The sequence below is a fragment of the Mytilus trossulus genome, chromosome 2 (genome assembly GCF_036588685.1).
Source record: "Mytilus trossulus isolate FHL-02 chromosome 2, PNRI_Mtr1.1.1.hap1, whole genome shotgun sequence".
NCBI lineage: Eukaryota > Metazoa > Mollusca > Bivalvia > Mytilida > Mytilidae > Mytilus > Mytilus trossulus.
Window position 1 is genome coordinate 55,331,221 of NC_086374.1, and position 22,862 is coordinate 55,354,082.

The following is a 22,862-nucleotide window of genomic DNA, read 5'->3' on the forward strand; positions in this document are numbered from 1 at the left end:
AAAATATAAGATTGGATCTCAATACAAATTCAAATTTAATAATTGTTTGATATGATAAAAACGTTACCTGATGAAAGCGTTTCTTTTGTTTACATCGAATATGACGTCATAATGTAAAGAACGTCACAGCTAATTCCCTAACAACAGAACCAAAATCGGGAACGTTACGTACGGTATTTCGGTTTCTTTTATCAACATGATTGCATTAAAAAAAATACATACAGACTTCGTCCCCATTCACAGGTTATGCCTGCCTCATATTAGCTTTGATTATACCTTATATATATTTTAATCAATTCTATTGGGTGAAACGTTATCACGTGACATGAAATAATTTAGTTGTTTATCATTTGATTGCAGGGAAGGCCGAATTACCATAAAAAAATACACCAGCGGTGAATAAACCTATTATTCACCGGCGAATAACCTTTTGAAATTGTTGATTTGTACTTGAATTATCTCCCATCAAAATAACGTCACAGACGTAAATAAACAAAATGGCAGCGTTCACTTTAAACTGCAAGCCCACCGAGAGTAGAGGGGGCATTGAACATGACTATAGTGCCAGCAGCTGATTATAGCTCTTATAGAGTATTGGTCCTCTTCCGGGCCATCCATATTTTACAAAAAGATTCTACCGTTGTTATACATGATCATTCATTCCAGAAATTCTAAAACACAAATATATTTTCAAACATCAGCTTGTGTTTGACTTTGTAATGTAAATTAAAAAAAATAGGGAAAATGTTCAAAAGGCCTTTCTACGGTTAGGTCGGTATAATAAAACAATTATGGTCCCATAGAATCGATATATCCAAAATTGTCAACCCTTAAAAGTTATTTCACTTCGGGCTGCACCCTCATTGAAATAACCTTCTCGTGTTGACAATTTTGGATAATCACCTCTTCAACGAGTCCTAATTGTATAATGTAAACTGGTGTGTACTAAGTTTTCTTTCATACATCTCTTGTGATGGGACGATAAAACAAAGTTGAAGTCGATTATTGCATGTCTTGTTAATTCCGTATGATACGCTGTCACAAACGCAGCTACTATAACCTAAAAATACATAAATATCTACCAAGTACTACATACATTACCTACTCGATAATTGTAAGAACTTGATATAAGATGTTGTATTTTGTGCATACATTTTCAACTACAGGACAAGTTATATTCACCTCTAGTCATTGGTAACTGTAGGACAATTATTCTACAATAGTACGTCCACCACAAATGCAAACTTGCAGGAACATTAAACAAAATATAAACATCCAATGCACATATGGCCAATTTAACTATCACAGCAAACTAACCCAAATATTACTTACGGCCAGAACATATGTCTCCTTGAAAACCACTGGGACATGAACACGTATACGGCCTAACACATGTACCGCCATTACGACACGACGGGCTACAAATAGCTGTAATATAGAAATGTATTTAATTGACGAAAAATCCCCTAAAAAGATATTATGATTTCCGACCTTTCTAAAGTATGTTTTCAATTATCTTCGAAAACATTCAAACTAAACCAAACTTTACATTACATAAATATCAATTAAAATTAAGCATCTGTTTATAGGAACAGCTAGTATATGTGCAGAAAGTTTTATCCTATTAGCATGATTGGATAAACAAACAAAAAAACAAAAAAAGTTCTTCAAAAAACACACTGACCGCTGCGGATCATAAAAATACATGAAGACGATCAAAAACAGACGTAAATAAACAAAATGGCAGCGTTCACTTTAAACTGCAAGCCCACCGAGAGTAGAGGGGGCATTGAACATGACTATAGTGCCAGCAGCTGATTATAGCTCTTATAGAGTATTGGTCCTCTTCCGGGCCATCCATATTTTACAAAAAGATTCTACCGTTGTTATACATGATCATTCATTCCAGAAATTCTAAAACACAAATATATTTTCAAACGTCAGCTTGTGTTTGACTTTGTAATGTAAATTAAAAAAAATAGGGAAAATGTTCAAAAGGCCTTTCTACGGTTAGGTCGGTTTTATAAAAATAAGATTTTAGGGATATACAACTGAGGTTTGGTGGTTTTTTTTTAAAGAAAAAGTAGGTGGTCAATGACACAAAAAAATGCGTTCTTGTTTATATAAAGTACACATTATTGTAAACTCTCTGTGTTTAAATGTACACTGTGTCTAAACCACACCGGCATAATTTGCTCGGATTCGATGCTATCTAACATCCGGCACAATGACGGAACACCAATAGACAAAAGAAAGGTAGGTTTCTCCTTATTTTTTTATTCTTTTTATGATATCGAAGAATATATATACATATACAACTATTTTCTATTGTGAGATGCAATATTTTCTACATCCGTTCTCTATTAACGGAGAAATAAGTCAAAATGCATGTCAAAATGACGAATTGAGTGAAACTTGCCTCGAAATTGTTTAATTTCTCGTTAAATTGTTCACATTGTACGGAAAGAAAGGTACGCGAAGATAGATATTGACACGGAGATTGCAAATTAAGTTATTATGAGCATCTCATTAATTGTATCTCTGTGTATGGAACGAAAGAAAAGGGTCATGTCAAATTAAAATAAACCGGTTTCGTCAATGTTGTTACTACACAATCACCCGGTTTCGTCTATATATATCACCCGGGTTTTTTTTTTTTTTTAACAAACAATTTATGAAAAGCAACTTTGGCACGGATCTGAACATTGTATTTCGAGAATTTAAATATATATTTATTGTAAGGTAAACTTGGCATGTTAAAATCTATTTTAAACAGGCACTTTTGGACATAGTTAATTATGATAATACACATTTTCCTAATGAAAGGCGTATCCCTTATTTCACTTAACTTCAAACTAATTTTAAATGGAATATAAGTACTCTATAGCAAACACTGGTATCTAATTATTTTGTAACATTATTATATTTTCTTTGTTTATAATAGTAGTATGTAAAGATGAAAAATAAAAGTATGTGTTTTGATTGTGCCATAATTTTAATTTACTATACTAAATTATACACTATGCATTCAATCATTGACGAAGAGTCCCAAACCGACTATAGTCTATACTGTTCTGCACAAGTTTATCATGCATGCAGTCCTGCCAGATTTTCTGGTACTATATATACTGTGTTCCTTGCGCACTAAAGCAAGTTTTCACACTTAAGCATCCATAACATAGCAATGAGATTTGTAACTTTCTCCCCGTTTCTGGTAAGCACATTTATTTTCCTATAGGCATGTTTTTCACATTATTTTAACAGTTCAAATTCATTTTTTTTTAAAATCAAATTCATCTTTTTTACAGTTTGAATTCAATTAAAACTTCAAGATATCTTTCGAAAACAATATCTGACAGTTTTGTATTTTCAATGTGAATAAAAGTTGGTTTGCAAAACATGACCGTCATTTATATCTAGGTCTTATTTAGAAGAAGTGACGGTAACCACTTATCCCATACACATTGACAATGAGACAAATTTCTTTTAGACACAAAAGTGATGTTGAATTAATCAAGTTTAGGTCATCGTATGCCTTAAACAATGAGAAAAACACACAAACCGCATGAAAGCAAGCTTTAACAGGGCCCTAAATTATAAATGTAAAACAATTCAAACAAGAAAACTACCTGCCTATTTTATGTTCAAAACACATATGGTATAAAGCAACCAAAGACAACCATGGAATTACAAGCATGTGACTCGGGAAATGGACTGAGTCAAAGTGTTGTCGCTGACACAAACAGTACAACAAAAGTACAAATAATAAAAAATGATGAATAAACCTTAACTCGTCCTATGACAGAGCCTTTATAGTAAATTCGCGATTTGTGCCAAAACTTGTATCATATTTAAAATTATCCAATAAATATGATAAATATACATGTATTCGCAGTTTACTATAAAATCCACTATCACTGAACTAGTATACATATTTATTAAGGGGCCAGCTCAAGGACACCACCGGATGCGGGAGTTTCTCGCTTCATTGAAGACCCATTGTGGCCTTCGGCTGTTTTCTGCTCTATGGTCGGGTTGTTGTCGCTTGGAATTTGTATGAACTTTTCATGTTTAAATGCCCCCCTTTTGTTTTTGTTTTACCAAAAAAAATCAATCCCTCTAAACCAAAATTTTAAACATCACCAAAAAGTAAACAGAAGTATTTATATAACTAAGAAGTGTATAAAATTTGATGCAGTCATAATACTTCGTTTTTGAGATATGGCGCGACATGTTAAAAAAACCCACATTCCTGTTTCACTTTCATGTTCTGTAACTCAAAAAGATTTAATTTGATTTTCACTAAAAGGTTAACAGATCATGTTAAATTTTAAGAAAATAAGATAAGCTGTCCTGAAGTTACGGTGCGACATGTTTATGGTGGACAGACGGATAGATAGACGGACGGACAGAATGACTGATAGATGGAGGAACGGACGGATGGAAGGACGGACGGTTAGACGGCTGTATACAATAATACAGCCTGTCAAAATTGGGACGGGCGTGTAAAAACGCAAAGAAATGGAGAAAAAAATCGTAATTAAAGGTCAATAATTTTTATTAGGATATCGGCCAAGTCGATTTATTTGTATATTTGTCTGCCTTATCATTTTCCTATATAACTTTTATATATATTTGAGAGAAAAAAAATGTATAGAAATGGATAAAAAGAACTTGATATTCGGCATTTATTATGAGAAACATAATTCAACTGACATAATCCGATTTCCCGGGTGTCCCTGTTTTCTCATTTCTTACAATATTTTATTTAGGTATACACTTTATAAGATAAGTGGCGAATCTAGATGACGTATATGTTGCACGCCCCGACCCTACCTTTGGTTGCCAAACCTTTATTGATTCCTGTATTTAAAGATTTTGTAAAGCAAAAAAAAAAAAAATCAAAATATTGTTCGACTCGCTACGCTCGGCGGTATGTAAAAGTTGTTCGAAATACGCCCACTTTGAAATAAACTGAATCCGTCTGTCCGTATATATTGTCAAAATATATTGACCAACATCAGTGTATGATCATCATAACACAATGGCGACAGTGCAGACTCGTTTTTTTTAATAATGTTAACAAAATAATTATTATTGAATTGTATTGATGACCTGAGACTATTATACTAATTTGTACATAGCAGTATAGTTACAATTAGTGATAAATAAAGTTTATTTTAATGCATGGTAGTTGTAACCCTACATTCATTTTCTATGCCGATTATGCATGTCTTATTATCAACGTTTATCCTTAAGAAGATTTATTTCTAACGATGGTAGAAATGATTACATACATGGAATGATTAGATTACTTATAAAGGTGTCCATTATTTTGTGCGAGAAAATCACATATCAATTGTGTGTTTCGATTTTTAAGACCGTAAACTTTAATTTCAAGTTTAAAAATGTTCAACATATTTTCCCATAACTCATATAGAAAAAAACATATTTAGAGAGCTTTAATCTCAATATGCTGTTAAAAAAATTCGGAATGCAAAGTAAAATTAAAATATTTGTGTCGGCTATAAGAGTATGAATTTGCTTATTATTTATTTGAATCTGAGACTCATATAAATAATAAGCCGCTGTCCGGTGAACGAACTTGTTTTCTTCGAACGACCCACAAAACTCCTTTTGAACGCTGAAGTTAAATAATCAATTCTAATGTAATGCGATAATGATTTTTTTTTATTTGACCAAACCGGATTATGCATTTTGAAATCTATGACGAAACCGGGTTGTATACATTGACGAAACCGGCCAGTTCGATTTTGACATGACCCTTTTCTTTCGTTCCATACACAGAGTTACAATTATTGAGATGCTCATAATAACTAAATTTGCAATCTCCGTGTCAATATCTATCTTCCCGTACCTTTCTTTCCGTACAATGTGAACAATTTAACGAGAAATTAAACAATTTCGGGGCAAGGTTCACTCAATTCGTCATTTTGACATGCATTTTGACTTATTTCTCCGTTAATAGAGAACGGTTGTAGAAAATATTGCATCTCACAATAGAAAATAGTTTTATATGTATATATATTCTTCGATATCATAAAAAGAATAAAAAAATAAGGAGAAACCTACCTTTCTTTTGTCTATTGGTGTTCCGTCATTGTGCCGGATGTTAGATAGCATCGAGTCCGAGCAAATTATGCCGGTGTGGTTTAGACGCAGTGATGTAGCAGTGACGAAAGTCTGATACCAATCATTCAGGTTTGTAGTTCGTCAGATCAAAACAAATATATCAAAAAATTTCTCAGACGTGAAAATTGTCTTTATAGGTATAGAAATATATTTACAATACATTATTAGTCTAATGGCTTGTTTTCCTTTTTCCTTTTATAGAAAACATTGCATTGAAATTTTGTAAAAAACAGAAATATTTTAATATAAATTTGTTTTAATCAATAACCCGATGCAATAACTATATGAGCCATGTGTTTGAAAAATAAGAGAAAAGAAGTGAAACGAGTCCATAACGTACGTGTGTTACATCTATATCCTTTCCAACCAGGACAGCAGTAATCGTCATATGTATAGTAAACTCTCCAAACATTTCTATGCCCGCAACACCTTTAATTGATTAAAAAAAAATGTTAAGTAACATGGTCAAAATTCTTATATACTAGTATATCTTTTGTGTGGGTTGCTTATACATTTTAGAAAAGATAGAATATAGAATGTTTTTGTGGTATTTATCGAAACTTGAAACATAATAAGTCCAACTTCATTAATGTGGTGTGTCATGGTCAACTAAATAAAGGCAACAGTAGTATACCGCTGTTCAAAACTCATAAATCCATGGACAAAAAACAAAATCGGGGTAACAAACTAAAACCGAGGGAAACGCATTAAATATAAGAGGAGAACAACGACACAACACCGAAACGCAACAGCACACAGAAACGGACCAAGCAACAGACAAAACACCACGAGAATAACAAATATAACAGTGTTGTTAAACAATTGAAAAACTAAGATAATTCATATTGTATTACTGTGTACATACATGTATGCTTGTGTGTCTTAAAAATTGATGAATATTTTTGCTACATTCGTATAGAAATGCTGTATTGCTTTTGAATATAAAGTGTTACTGATTCATTTAAATTTAAATATATATTTTTTTTTTTCATAAAAGAAGGATTTTAAGATGAACGATAATAATAGTGTATGAATCGGACCACAACCACACTTAATTCTTTTATAATTCTTTGAATCGTAGTTTAGTTTTGTTGTTACCTTTAAGAGAAAAGATCACTTGAGTTTCAAATCTATAAGATCTAATAACGACTAAATGATGGTGTGTACAATTCAAGCGTTCTTTATTTATCTCTTCGAAATGTAACCTGCACATTTATGGCCAAAAATAAACTATAATTTCAATTTTAACCTCAATGATCTAAAGCTGTTAAGGGTATTTTCATTGATACCATAAATCTGTCAATAGTTAAACAGCTATGCCCAACTTCGTGATTGACTTTCAAGTGAACATCTATTTCTAGTTAACTAACTTCTAACTTTGTCACCTGCATTAAAAAAAGTATTTGTCAATGCTCAATCTTTTCTTTGTAGTGTAGTGTTAGAGAGAGAGACGATAGATACTAATGGGCTTGATATTCATTAGTCGAAAATAAACTGAAAACGACATCGATAATAACAAAACTCATCATAGATACCAGGATTAATTTTCGTATTTTAGCCAGGCGCACGTTTCGTCTACAAATGACTCAATAAATGACGCTCCAATCCAAACAAAAGTTAAATAGGGCTTATAAAGTACGAAGTTGAAGAGCATTGAGAACCAAAATATCTAAAAGTCTTGCCAAATATAGCTAAGGTAATCTATTCCTGAGATAGAAAAACCTTAGTATTTCAAGCATTTTAGTTTTGTAATTTACAAATATGACCATATCAATGATAATTCATGGCAATACAGAATTGTTGACTCCTGGGATGGTGAAACACTCGGAAATAAATGTCCTTTCCTACATTTAGATTTTTTCCAGAGTTACTTGGGAAATTCTAATCCAAAAAAATACAACATAAGGAACTTGTTCGTATTGCCTGTGACGTCTGTATAAACGTTTCGTTGTCTTTAAGAATAACTTAATAGTACATACCACCACCAACACCTATGAGAGCACACGCTTACTGTATACCATACGGCTCTCCGTCTTGAACAGGTACCACTGAAATCAAAGTACGGAGATTTTGATATACGAATGAGTAGGATTTCCACTTTTTGACTAGACAACTTCCACTACTTCAGAAGCAAAAACAAGGTTTGATACGATTTGATGATTTTTGTAATGTTTGATATCATTTTTGTGTGCACAAGAATATATTCTTACTTTTATATAGCATTTTATTCAATCGTCTTTCATGTACAAACGGAATTGAACATGAGTTATAACCATATAAGTGACGTCAGTAAACATTCATTAAACAATGCCAAAAACCTTGTAGGAAAACATTTAATACAAACATCAAACAAAACAAAAACAAAAAATAATAAAATCATATATAAAACCGGATTAGAGTGATACGTCTGAAAGTTGAAATTCGGAATGTTAATTGAATTTGTTAAAGCTTTACTTCATTCTAAAATAGGATTCTACAATTTCAAACATAATTTTGCCTCGCTAAAATTCTATATTTGACCAACATGTGGTGAACATGTGGTGGTATCAAATTGAAGAGATAATCAGTTGCAATCCCGTTATGTAAAGATAAGAACATAAAGCTTTCTGAAATTTCTTTTGGACGCTATCAGTTTCCAGTCTGTTTCAAAATATTTAACTTCGCAACAAGCAAACATGGGAAACCCAATGACTAATCTTCTGACTTCCAAAAGAAAATGTTCTACTTTGTCGGAATCTTGCTGATTACAACCATTTCATTACTCTCTTGCATATTCACTAATTGGCATTCATGAATGTTGAGTTTAAAGAAACAGGATAATTTCATATTGCATTTTTTTTAAAACATTAAGTCATGCGCCTGCACAATTTAAAATATTTTTTTTTATATGTATGGATTTTGTGACCTTCTGTAGTTGTTTTTTTTTTGGTCGGGTTGTTGTCTCTTTGACACATTCCCCATTCCCCATTTCCATTCTCAATTTTATTTATCGTTGTAATCTAAGTAAAACCTATGTTTTAATGACAACTGACAAATTTTATTGCTTGATTTTGAAACTCTTTTTAAATATCATCAAGGGAAGTATATAAAGCACATTTAATTATTCAAAGTTAAATTATCAAATGTTACATAACTCTTGACTCAAACAAAACATAATCGTCTTCGGTCAGTGGCCTCGGTGGGAGAGTGGTCTAAGTAGTTACTACTATAATCACTTGCCAGTCAACACTGTGGTTGTGAGTCCGAATCCCGCGCGTGCGGGATCACTCGACCCGAATCGCAATTGACCAGGGTTGTTAGTTTTCTTATCGAAGGTCGTCGATTTGCTCCGGACACTCCGGCATCCAAAACAAATAAAAACTGGCCGCCACGATTTATCACAAAATCGGTGCTTAAATCACAGAAATTCAAATCTTCGGTTATTTGACCTATAGTCAGTAATTTTATCCATGTTTATCTTCTTGCGACTTAAATGGTAAATAAAACACAAAACAACAATATTCGTCTCAGGAAAACTTTTATCAACGGAGTTACAAAGACATTTAAATTGAGTATTTCGTTAGTTCTGACACAAAACATAATTTTATGTATGGAAATTCGATTTTTGACGGGTGGTATATGCGGTTATTAAAAGTCCATCATATATCTACTCGTGTATAAATGAAATCAATTGGTAAAGACTGCCTCGCCAATCCAACTGTATCATTGTATTTGGAAGATCTATGTTTATTGTTTAAAGAAAAAAATAACCAGCCGTTCGGCGTTTTGTCTGTTTGTGTCGACGAGAATGCTAACTCTGAATGTTTGTATACGCAAGATGTTTTTGATCAGTATCGATGTTCTTTCGAAGGACCATTTTGACTCAATTTATGATAAACTGAAAATTTTATTTTCAATAAATATCCGATCCCGACATTAGACTAGCTTATAACGAAAAGATAAAGGTGTTCGGAACCCCGAGATTAAAGGCTACCATGTATGACCAGGAGTAAATTATTCATATTCACATGAGCTTATTTGGCGACTGATTATTTACGGACCCATAAAGTGGTAGTTAGACTTCAGTGGCTTATCCTATGGCGTTAAGAAAATACGTGTCCAGACTACAGAGAAACAGTTTATTGGGCCAAACACTGAGCTTAAGACTTATGGCAAAGTACCATTTTTTAATGGTAGGTTTGCAAAGGAGTGCTTTAGTAGTCAATTCGCGTTATATCAGGAACGTTTGATAGCAAAATTGCTTGTTGTCATATTTGAAATTCTTTTAATAGAAATATTGAATGCAGGTTACGTTCATCGAATACTACCAACAGTCAAAATATCAAATATAGAACCTGTGAATGAAAACATCGAGATTACTGAGGACATTTCGTTCCTGTGGACCCGAGTAAATTTGAAAATTGAGGTCTAATCATTGCTGCTGAATTGTGCAGAGTATTTCATTAATCAGAAGATTTTACTGCAACACAACTGTTACAATATCTATGAAAATCGAGATTTGTTTGTCACAAAAGATAATCCAAATATCGGATTAACATCTCTAGTTAAAGATAAGATATATCTCAGAGTATCTTAAATAATAAAACACTGGTGACTGTATCATTTGGTTACCTCGAAAAGTTAACTTTACAGAGATTCTTTTTAAGAAGGTTTTGAATAATCGTTTACCTATCTTCAGTATGAAAATATGTATATGTGTGATATGAAAGTGAAATCGTTGACTAGATAACACCAACAGTATGGAGGAGTATTAAACAAGTTATTTAACAAACTTATAAATATTCACATTATATGTAGTCATCCTAGCCTTGTAAATTTTTTGGACTCTAAAATCAACCCCTTTTGTATTTAACGTACAAGTTATTATTGCGTACTTACGTAAGGTCATCAAAAGTCATTTCGACATCAATTGAATTAAAGTATAAACCGTCGTCGGATTTATGTCGCTTTCTTCACAATTCGACGTAAGCAAAGTTTAAAGAAACGGAAGAAGTTATTATGGAATATCCCGTTACTGACCCCCTTTTACATGAAAACATATGTTTATATTGGGTTCTTCTGATGCAGTTTTTTAAAGATATATTGACTAGTGAGTTTGAATGTCCCTTTGGAATATTTTTGACTTTATTTAAAAAAAAAAACAATTACAATTACATTGTCTAAAACATTTGTTACTTTTGTGAATATATGCGAAATGTTCCTCGACTACACATTTAAAAATGTAAACATTTAAGGGATGAATAGCATCTTAAAAATTGGCTTACCCATAGGAAACGTAACATAAGGATAAAACGAATAAAATTCCTAATAACCAGTTGCTTATCTGTGCCATATCAAATTACTGAATGAAGACAGGGAAGACTTTTGTCAAGTTTATACTTCTTACCAATTGAAGCACTTACAAGAGGGAAGTTCCTATGATGGTCTTTCAAATGTACCTAAAGTTACAGTGAAAACTATATACTGTAAAATCTACTACATTTTGTAATATTTGGCCGAACAGAGTCTCTACAAGACAAAAGAAAAGCTACTCTATGTACTCCAAGAATAATAACATGTATCACTCCTCATTGCTACTCTTTGAAAAACCATACAATATCAATACAGTTAAGTTTCAAAACGATAAGTTTCATAGTAAGATTAAGGAAGATGCAAAGTTCACGCAACCGGGAAGCTGCTTTAGTGTAGTAAACTTCGGTACATACTTACAAGCAAAAAATCACCAAACCTTTCTCTTATACAGAAATATAGTATACATGTTTGTTTTCCTAATACTCTTTTTGGGTCTCTTTTACCAATATGTTCCGATCTGAATCGATGATATTACAGGCTGTGTTAGTTAATAGCAGACTTAGTTCGCATTCATAGAAACATATAGAAGGTTTTAAAGGTCTTTGTTGTTGTATAATTTAGGATGCCTATAACTAACCGTTGAACAGTACAAACAAACCATTTTTCCAGTCTATTTTATGCATTCAAAATCATTCTCCAATTTCAATATTTGTCTTATATGTTTTAGAACGACCAAAGCGATCTACTGGCTGCGAAATCATCCATATTCATAATGTAATTGGTTGCAAACTGATATAATTTACAATAAAACTTCATAATATAACACGATTTTGCTACATATTATGTCGAAAATGCATCTCCATAACTGTTGACACGTGCACTAAGCTGTAAAAGCCATTTACTATTACAAATTTCCGAAATGTTCAGAGCTTAATTTTTTTTATATTTTTCAAAATTATAGTTTATAGATCATATGTCTTAGATAAGTATCGTCCTGAATATGCATGAAATATTTGCCACTGGACGTTAAGCAACCAACAATCAATCTTAGATAAGTCGAGGACAACCTGAAACTTTTCATTATTGAAAGATTAAAGATTAACCCTGTCAACGGAATGATTTTTTTAAGCAATTTTATTTCCATTTTGCCAATTGCCAACAAAATAAAAAACTGTTAAATCTATATTGATATAATGCTTCAAGCAGTTGTTCATAAGTGTTGTTGAATGACGATCATATAAATACATAATGTTCTATTTTTTCGGGCAAAATACAAATTTTACGCAGTTTTATGGATTTAAAATTATGCAACCAAATAAGAATCGGAAATGTAACACAAGTATCATCGTAGGAGTACATATACTTGTAGTTATTTATTTACTGTACATTTATACGTTTAATTATTATGATCGTTTTAAAGCAATGCCATGTGTATACAAACATTAAGCTTGTCAATACCGGTCGGGTACTAGTATATGTCATGGTTTTTTTTATAATTCTTACAGGAAGAGAAACACGTACTGTTTTGAGTATTAATGGGGCAATTTTATTTTCTTCCTTTTCAAAATGGAAAATAATAGTTTGACCTTTTACTCAGACAATCATGCATCATATACAATTCAGAATCACATACAATTAAACAGTAGTAAAACATTAATGAATACTCTTTGAATATATTAGAAAATTAAACACCTATTACTTAATTTTCATCTCTGTACAATACTGGTATCAAATTTATAAGATGATAGATTTTTTAGGTGACATCGTTATGGGTACTGAACTTGAATCGTGTAACAAATTAAGATTGTATTCAATATTTCATGATAACTCTTAAATATTATTAAACAAAACCTGATATCAATAAATTATCTCAATGAAAATCTTATTTTTTTATTGTAGGACTTCCTCACTAGTCTGCATTTTGTCTACTACTATGAAAAAAATTTGTCTAAAGTTCTGGCACATGACGTATGTGAAGTTATGTGTCTATCCATTAGTAGACAATCTAACATATCCAATGTGACCTGCATCACTAAATTGTATTAAACAATAAATACATTTGGTGTTTTACTGTATTCTGATTGGTTAAAATTTTCTCTCTCTCTCTCTCTCTCTCTCTCTTTTCGAAATCTCTTCATATAGAAATATATATAGATTATATAATAGGAAAAAAGGTTTACATGTGCTATGCATATATTACATGTTGTTTGCTCTGTTCCATATATAGGTGAAAAAGATATATATTGATTTCAATATTATTGTTTAAGATTACCATTCAGGATAAATAATAAGCATAGGGGCCCAAAGTTTTTCAAGTTCAAAAACTTTGTTGTATTTTTTTGCTGTATATAACTCTAAGTTATATATGTTTTACAGTCTATTTTTTTAATTAAATTGCATTTGGAAGCTTTTCTTCTAGCTTGCAATTATAGATGTACTTTTTGGCAAAAATTACAAGAAAGTGTAGAAATAAGCTTTCTTCTACAAAACCAAGAAAACTGTTTTACCTCCATAGGGATATTTGATATTAAACTGTAATAGTGCATATCATTATTTGTCTGTACTTTTTGTTTAATCTGATCAAATGTGAAAAAATCTCTCCTTTGATTGTAGAAAATGTGACAGAGGTTTTGCACACCAGCAACTACTCATCTGTTATATAATGGGAAGTCTTCAGTTTTCGCAAAATTCAAGATATCAAGCGAGAGGCACTCCTTGACATCAGCTTTAACATGTGGTTTAGATGAGTGTAAATCTTGAAAGACATCTTTCCAAAAACGATGTTGAGTTGATTTCCAATCTCCAAAAGTTTTACTTTGTAAGGAAATAGATCTTGCACCTCCAAATTTTTTCAACATCAACTTAAGAATATTTTGCCAGTCCCATTCAAATTTTCAAAAAATCGCCTCAACCAACCGACTTTAAGATAAAAGTTGAAAGATTGCAAATAAACTATTTTCAAACCTCCCTCCTTTTAGTTTAAACATATTTATTTATAGTGGATTGGGAAACAAGTTTTGAAACTTATATTAATCCCTTTCCACTCCCTCCTTTTAACTGCAATCAGTGTATCACGTTTGATTTTTTTCTGTTTTTCCATCCCATATAAAATTGAAGAATAATCTGTTGATTTCATCCAACATGGATTGACATATAGAACCAAATTCATAACAGTGTGGTCGATGGTAAAACGTTTGTTAGTAATTGTACTGAAAAATTTACCTATTATAACTTGTTTGTCGTTGGCGATGATATTATGCTCACTCAGTCTATCGGAGGCCTTCAAGTGGGGATGTCACTTGTTACACAAAATGAAACTTTCTTTTCACAAATCAATTAAGGAATTTCTTTTAAATAATTTTAATACCATCACTTACAACAGTTTCACTTTTTAGAATAATAATGTTCAGAGCTGATATCAATAAATAAGAATAAAAATAATAAGTTGATTCATTGTAAAAAAAAAACCACCAAACTTTTAAGTTAATGGGGACCCGCGTTATTTCACAAAATATCTTATTGATTAAGAGAATAAAAACTTCTACGTTGTGATCATTTAAGAGTGGCCTACTATTTATTCAATGCTAACCATGTGGGCTTTGCTTTTGAAGAGTTCCGGATAAAAACAAATCATTTAAAAAAAATAAAAAAAAAATTTGTTTGTTTTATACCATAAATCGATTCGTTCATTCAGATATTTGTTAGTTTGCATTGGCTCTTCAAGTCCAACACACAACTTCTCACGAAATTGGTATTTTTCTTACAAAAAATACATTCATATGATGTATTCTTTTGATGGAGAATGAATGTTGCACTTGTTTTATTTTTTTGTCGGGTTTTTTGTGTGTATCATTGACGTATAAGACAACCTGACTCCCCTTTCAATTCAAATTTAAAAACATACGAGATGGCATTCATGACACAAAATAACTAAATTAAACATACAACAGAAGAAAGATAATGAACATCGCTTTTATAGTCTACTAAATATCGAAGTCCCAAAGTGGTCTTTTTAAAATAGATGTAAATTTATAAAGGAAACAATAAACAAAATAGTTCGAATATTTATATTGGAAAAAGTAACGGTGTGTAAATCATTATTTCAATTGAAAATCAAACTGTTGAATTTTTATGCTGCGAGCAAATTTTTAAATTTGGTCGCATTTTTGAAATCAATAAATCTTGTATTCTTGTTGGAAGTTGCACTGTGTAGTTTATACTCTTGTATTTTTTAATGCCCCACAAATCCAACACAGACAAAAAAATGGTAGGTTCAAGAAATAATTGATACAAACTATACTTTATTGTAGTTTTAACATGGGTAGGCATTATATTCGTGATTATTTCTGCCCGAGCGATATCGAAAAACTATTATAAAAAATGTACTACTTCAGTGATAATGTACGTCATACTTAACTCCTAAACAAATAAATGAACAAAAATTAGTAAACATACAAGACTATCAAAGGCCAGAGGCTCTCTACTTTTGACAGGAGCAAAAAATGCGTCCTTCATGATTTTGTAAAAAAAATGCATCTTTTTAAAATAGTCGAAAACAAAATTGTCTGTCCAATGGAAAAAGTCGAAGCCCAAAAAAGATAAACGGTCATTATAGAAACATAGAAGCTGATTGCAAAAGTTGACGACAAGATCTATTTTATAACTTGAGTATGGCCTAATACTATTAACCTGAAATAAATATATTTCTAGCAATTCCCTTGATACTTGATACCTTGATACTCCCAGGGACCAACAGACGTTAGCAAACTATAGGTCCCCGTATGGCCTTCGGCAATTAGCAAAATACACACTTTTAAGAATGAAAGCCCCAAAAGGTCTTGGCATGAAACAAAACAACACGAAAGTTGAGCGAGAAAAAAATAGGGATACCGTATGAAAATTAGAAAATTGTCCGCAACATTACTTTATAGTCAACTCACTAAGTTGAAATTAAAAACTTGGCGAATTTAAGCCTTTTTCTACGGAGCCCCGCTAGGGACCTGCAAAGAAAAAAAAATATATTGTGCGCACAACATAATATATTGTGCGCACAACTTAAATATATTGTGCGCACAACATAATATTTTGTGCGCACAACTTAAATATATTGTGCGCACAAAATAATATATTGTGCGCACAACTTAAATATAGTGTGCGCACAACTTAAATATAGTGTGCGCACAACTTAAACATATTGTGCGCACAACTTAAATACAAAGTGCGCACAAAATGTTATTCAAATTCATTCAGCGCTCTCATGGTACGGCGACTAATATCTCCTCTTAAAACGGTGAAAGAATGGAGAAATACATAAGGGTTTATTTCGAAATGGGACTCGATTATATGGAAATACTGGCACTTTTAGCAAAACATCATCACTACATTATTTCTTATCGACACCTGAAACGAATATTGAAGAAGCTACGTTTATTTCGCCGAAAACACTACACGCCACTTGAAGATGTCGTTGCTTTCATCAAAGACAACATTAAAGGATCTGGAAGGCTTCATGGTTATAGCTGGATGTTTATGAAATGTAGACAAGCAGGGTTAACTGTACAAAAAGAGTATGTGCGAATTTTGATGCAAATTATAAACCCTGAAGGAGTTGAAATGCGACGAAAAGGTCGATTACATAGAAGAGAATATTGTTCGAAAGGGCCGAACTTTATATGGCATTTGGATTCCTACGATAAACTTAAACCTTTTGGAATATGCATAAATGAGTGCATAGATGGCTTTTCTAGACTGATAATATGGTTGGAGGAAGGACAGGCTAGTAGTGACCCTCGGGTTATTTCTGGGTATTTTATCAAAGCTATTCTTCGGAAGGGAGGACCTATGGTGATAAGAGGAGATCTTGGTACCGAAAATAGTAAGGTCGCTGAAATGCAGTCTTTTTTACGACGCAATGATAATGATATGTACGCTCGAAATAACAGTGCGTTTATTTACGGCACAAGCCAACATAATCAAAGAATTGAATCATGGTGGGGAATTTATAGAAAAGAAAACTCACAGTTTTGGATGACATTTTTTAAAGATATAAAAGAGGATGGATTATTTTCAGGAGATCATCTTCATAAAAACTTGATAAGGTTTTGTTTCCTGAGACTGATACAGGTACTTATTTACGAACAAAATTATGATATCCTTCCTATTTCCCTATTTTAACGCTAATATAATAATATAGACCAAGCAGAACAAAGGAAAATTGTTTAAGTCCACAGTTAATGTAATTGTGGATAAATAAAAAGAAGTCATGATAGTGACTTGTGTACCCATCAATGGACATAGACCAAAAACGCCCTTTAAACTTTTATCCGCCCGCATGTCCAATTTTAATGCTTAAGTCCGTTTATCTGTTCACGTATACCTTTTTAAGGCTAGCCATTTGTTTTAAACTTCAATATTTGTTTGTTATTATACATAAGAATACAAACCTCTCTGAATAACAAATCAAATGTCATTACAAGGCAGATGAGTACTCCCGACATGAAATTCATTTATAGTGAGGAAATTTATTGTTTTTATTTTAAAAAAAAAGTGTAAAGAAATGTATATACTATAGCATTAATATAAATAAATCTGTTTATTTACGTTAAGCAGACAGCAACTTAACTGTTTTATAAAGCCATCATAATAATTATCAAAGGTATCAGGATTATAATTTAGTACGCCAGACGCGCGTTTCGTCTACATAAGACTCATCAGTGACGCTCATGTCAAAATATTTACTGACAAAAAAGTACAAAGTTGAAGAGAATTGAGGATCCAAAATTCCAAAAAGTTGTACCAAATACGGCTAAAAGTCTTTTCACTTAGATAATAATTGTGAACTAAAGACTATAATACGAACATAGTTTGTGCAATAAAAATGTTATCCAAATTTTCCAATACATCAGCCTTAAAATATATGTTTATGTCTTTGCATATAAAGTGTTTTATACACGAAAATTCATCGACTGAAACCTGAAACTAATTATTTTATATTTTCAATTCCAGAAAGAACTTTTAGAGGTTATTAGTATTTGGAACGCCCATAAAATCAGAAAAAATAATAAACAAAATGGTGTGTATGGACGACCGTATGTGCTCTACTCGGTTCCTGAAGTGTACGGAACAAGTGATTATGTTACTAGTCCTGACATCGATGAAGTTGAATTTGTTTAGAGCAATCTACGTATTGTAGTCTACCATGCGATGAAGACATTTACGATCTCGCAAACTTATACATGGAAGAATTAGGACATAGCTTACCAACAGATGCTTTTGAAGCTGCCACTTTGTATCGGTGTTTACTGGAACGGTTTGAAACGGACTTAGCATTACAGTGATATTACTATCAAACTTATGTAGACTTCGATATTATGATTAATTATTATCTGGTAACATGTACAATTCTAAAATTATATTTGTGTTTATGCATTTTACCTTAATTATGTCTGGTTTCGTTATAGTACGAGATTACTGTGACGTCCAACGGCTTTTTTGGCCAGACAAGCTGGGACCGTCCCACGGCCCGATCTTGTCTGGCAAAACAGCCGTTGGACGTCAGAGTAATCTGGAACTAGTTTCGTTATGAGTGCCAATGAGACAACTCTCCATCCATGTCACAATTTATCAAAAGTTAAAAATTATAGGTCTAGGTACGGTCTTCATCACGGAGCGTTGGCCCACATCGAACTTTAGAGGTTCTCAAAATGACTAGTGTAAGACAACTTAAACAGGAAATCCAAATGTCTAATATATAAACAAAACTACATGTAGGATCACCTATGATCACATCAACAAACGACAATCAACAGGCTCCAGAACAGCATGCTTATTATGATGAAAACTTTGTAAGAGTTGTGTAAAATGTTTTAGGTCATGTTTTAGTTTCATTCTGGTTAATATGAGAGATATTACAATAGGTCACAATTATCTTTGATCTACGATTAAATTGTACAAAAGTTGTCAGTATACATTTTGAAACTGAAATGTAACAAAGCAATTTAGGAACAGTCAGTGAAAATGTATACCTCAGTAGTATATTTTGAAGAAAGATACAAATATGATTCGTTTTCCCCCAAATATGGTTCCTATTGGTTCATAATTCATTCAAATACTTTTTTGCGCGATTGATCGCGGTCAATGAGACAAATTAACTGCACATCCACCATAGCCTATAAAAAGAAAAAAACAACGAAACCAATTTTGACAGACGTTTATCGATGCAAGCCTTAAATTACTGACTCCTGACTGAAAGCAGGCAAACATAAAATGTCATAGTTTAAACATGTGTGGGAACGAGCAATCACCCACACAACTGTGACAAAGCTGAATCAGCACAAAACAAGAATAACTTGTGGAAAATGGATTTATTAATGAAATGAAAAAAAGACACATAACTTGTAATAAAGAAACACTACAAAGTAATTAAAACTAGTTTAGTTTCAATTGCAAAAAATGGTAATCATTTTCCCTAGTCTAGGATAGTATCAATAAGCATATACAGGTATAACGAAAAAACAAGAGTGGCTATATACCTTATGATGTCTGCTCTATGGTCGGGTTGTTGTCGCTTTGACTCATTTCCTTTCTCAATTTTATTTATAAGATATTTTATATACAAATCACAAAAAGTTAACTTTGCAGGACCACTGAACCAGTATTCCTTACCGAAAAATCAGCCTTCTAAACTGTTGGTGCCGCAAACACTGTGGTATGGTTGCAACAAATAGTTTGCGGTAACTTCACTACGACTTTTTACCATGCAAACGAAGGTTGCAGCAGACTTGCCGCAAAGTTTTATAGCCTTACATAGTTTGTGGTGAATTTTTGGCGACTATTTGTGGTGAACCTCCGGCAAACTTAAATTATAGCCTGATATAGTTTGTGGCAAACTTCTGGCAATTTTTGTGGTGAATCTCCGGCAAACTTTTAAAGCCTAGTATATATAGTAGTTTGCTGTGAACTTCTGGCAAAACAAATGATAATGATGCCTTATGACCACCTTTTTGTTAATTCTTTTTCAAAACTGCAATTCCTTTTCAAAATGATGCACATGAGAATAAACCTTTAAATTGCATTAATTATTATGAACAAAAATATTATTATGCAAAAACTGTCCAAATTAACTTACAAGGAGATGATCAATGATGAATGGCCTGTTCTAGAAACTAATTGAATCATATATAGTTCAGACATCTATCATATATAACATCCGTTTTCTCAATTTTTACATGAAAACACCAACATTAAAACTTTCCTCCTATTTCAAATGCAAAGAAGCAGGTAAATCTAACTTTAGTACAGGGAGCATGCTCAGAATGCTAATAAGTGTGCAGCGAAGGATTGCTTTAAAGTTTGTTTACCGTCAAAGTTCTTTCAAATTAAAGAAAGTTAAGAGTTTGCGGCAATATTGCGGCAACTTTTTACATATATTTGCCGAAAGGTCGCTGCTAGTGGCGAACACTGGTGAACAACTTTCAGGTCTTCTGGCGAACTTAAAAAATGCCGCAAGATTGCAGCAATGTTTCTCTTTTCATAAGGGATAATGAGAACAAGGTCAGATGCCTGCTAGCTGGACACCTTGGGTAAAATCATTCCATACAACCAAACAAAGATGGCCTATTATAACGAAAACATAAGTCTACTAGTAACACAAGGATCTTGCTAGATATGCACACACCAAATATAATCATTCTTATAACAAGAGACATATTAATATAAATAGTTTCCAAGTAGTCACTTTAATTCGAACATAGGTGTATGTCCAGACTACTCAGTGAACAATCTTTTCTACGTAGTCAAGTTCGTCGCTTGTTGTTAGCAAATGCGTGTATAAGAACTCAAATTTTACTTTTATTTTATCAAACTATTGCTTGTATTTGTCTGGAGTGTCATTATGATAAAATAGTGATCGTCTTCACCGTTTGACCAAACCATGTACTTTTCTACATTGGCTAGATGTATAGGAGGAGGGTTGAGATCTAATACACATGTTCAACCCCGCCGCAATTATGGAGCCAGGAGCCTCTGACCTTTGTTAGTCTTGTATGATTTTTAATTTTAGTTTCTTGTGTATAATTCGGAGTTTAGTATGACGTCCATTATCACTGTACTAGTATACATATTGTTTAGGGGCCATCTGAATGACACCTACGGGTGCGTGAATTCTCGCTACATTGAAGACTCATTGATGGGCTTCGGCTGTTGTCTGCTCTATGGTCGGGTTGTTGTCGCTTTGACACATTCACCATTTTCTTTCTCAATTTTACTTTTGTTTACCCTTACAACCCATGTTCCCGCTTTATAATATTTCTGTTCTATTTGAGTAAGGCCTGACTATTGTAACCGAAGTCCTTTCATGTTTAGGATAAGGTAAGTTAAGCTCCCGTTGCCTATTTTCAGTGAACTTGTAACCTTAGATCAACAGCTTCAAGCAAAAGGCAACATTTACCGGAGACACAAGTTTGTGTAACAGAAGTATAAATACAAGTGCAATCAAGGGTTCTGCAACCAGGGTATTCACATTCAGAAAATGGCCAGAGAAAATCAAAAGTGTCACCATAAAAATAGTACACATTGAATATGTTTACAAGACAAGACAACAAGATATGTATATATATACATGAATCTAAAACACACTTTCATGTTTGTTGTCTAGTTATTAAAAAAACCCCATACATATATCTTACTGAAATTATTTATTTCAAATTTAATAAAGTATTCAAATATGTTGAAATTAACAATCACAAAAGTTGCATTTCAGCAACCATTCATTAAAAATTAACAATGCAAAACTCTTTAATCAGTAAAATCTTTTCTTTCTCTTAAGCTGTATTTCACCAAAAAAAAAAACACTCTTTTTTGTCATACCTTGCTTGTAAGCTCTAGTTTGTTTATTTTACATTCATGAAATAACAACAAAGTGTATGTTTGAGTATGAAACAAACTGAAAATACTGAACATGACCACTCAATGATTTTTCCACTGGTGATTATGTTAATTAATGCAATAATCATACAATGTTTATCAAAACATACACAAGTACTTAACATGCTGTTAAATTCACCACATGAAGAAATGACTGCTGGTCAACGTCCAAATCATTTTAGGAGAACAAGGTCTACACAAATAAAAAATTGTGAAAAATCTCTCAAATAAAATATAAAAAAAGTATACAAAAGTCAAGTTAATCCAACTTCCTTATTTAAGGGTACTATGTATAGCTAATAATGAAGTTGCACTTCAGCAACAAACAGTTTTATAACAAAGTTAAAACTGTATGGACTAAAAAATCAGTTGCATTTCAGCTACTTGCATGACTAAAAAAACAATTGAAATCTCAATAAAAATGTTAAATCTTAATATTTAATAATAAGTTGTGTATTTCACACAAAAAGACTTAAATGAACAAAACCAATATC

The 22,862-nt window shown here is 32.3% G+C and overlaps 1 protein-coding gene across 2 annotated transcripts in view; it reads right to left on the reverse strand.

Moving 5' to 3' along the window:
- LOC134707609 (fibroblast growth factor receptor 2-like) overlaps positions 1 to 22,862 on the reverse strand; it is a 72,339-nt gene that overhangs the window by 27,673 nt on the left and 21,804 nt on the right. The window contains exons 1-4 of one of the 2 annotated variants that reach the window (XM_063567541.1): positions 11,418 to 11,531; positions 8,133 to 8,201; positions 6,494 to 6,582; positions 1,333 to 1,428 (exon numbers count right to left, since the gene is read on the reverse strand). In XM_063567541.1, coding sequence (XP_063423611.1) covers positions 1,333 to 1,428; positions 6,494 to 6,582; positions 8,133 to 8,201; positions 11,418 to 11,485 — 322 coding nt within the window. In that variant the 5' untranslated portion in view covers positions 11,486 to 11,531. Of the gene's footprint in view, positions 1 to 1,332; positions 1,429 to 6,493; positions 6,583 to 8,132; positions 8,202 to 11,417; positions 11,532 to 22,862 lie in introns of those variants that run through there. The other variant, XM_063567542.1, reaches the window with a different exon arrangement.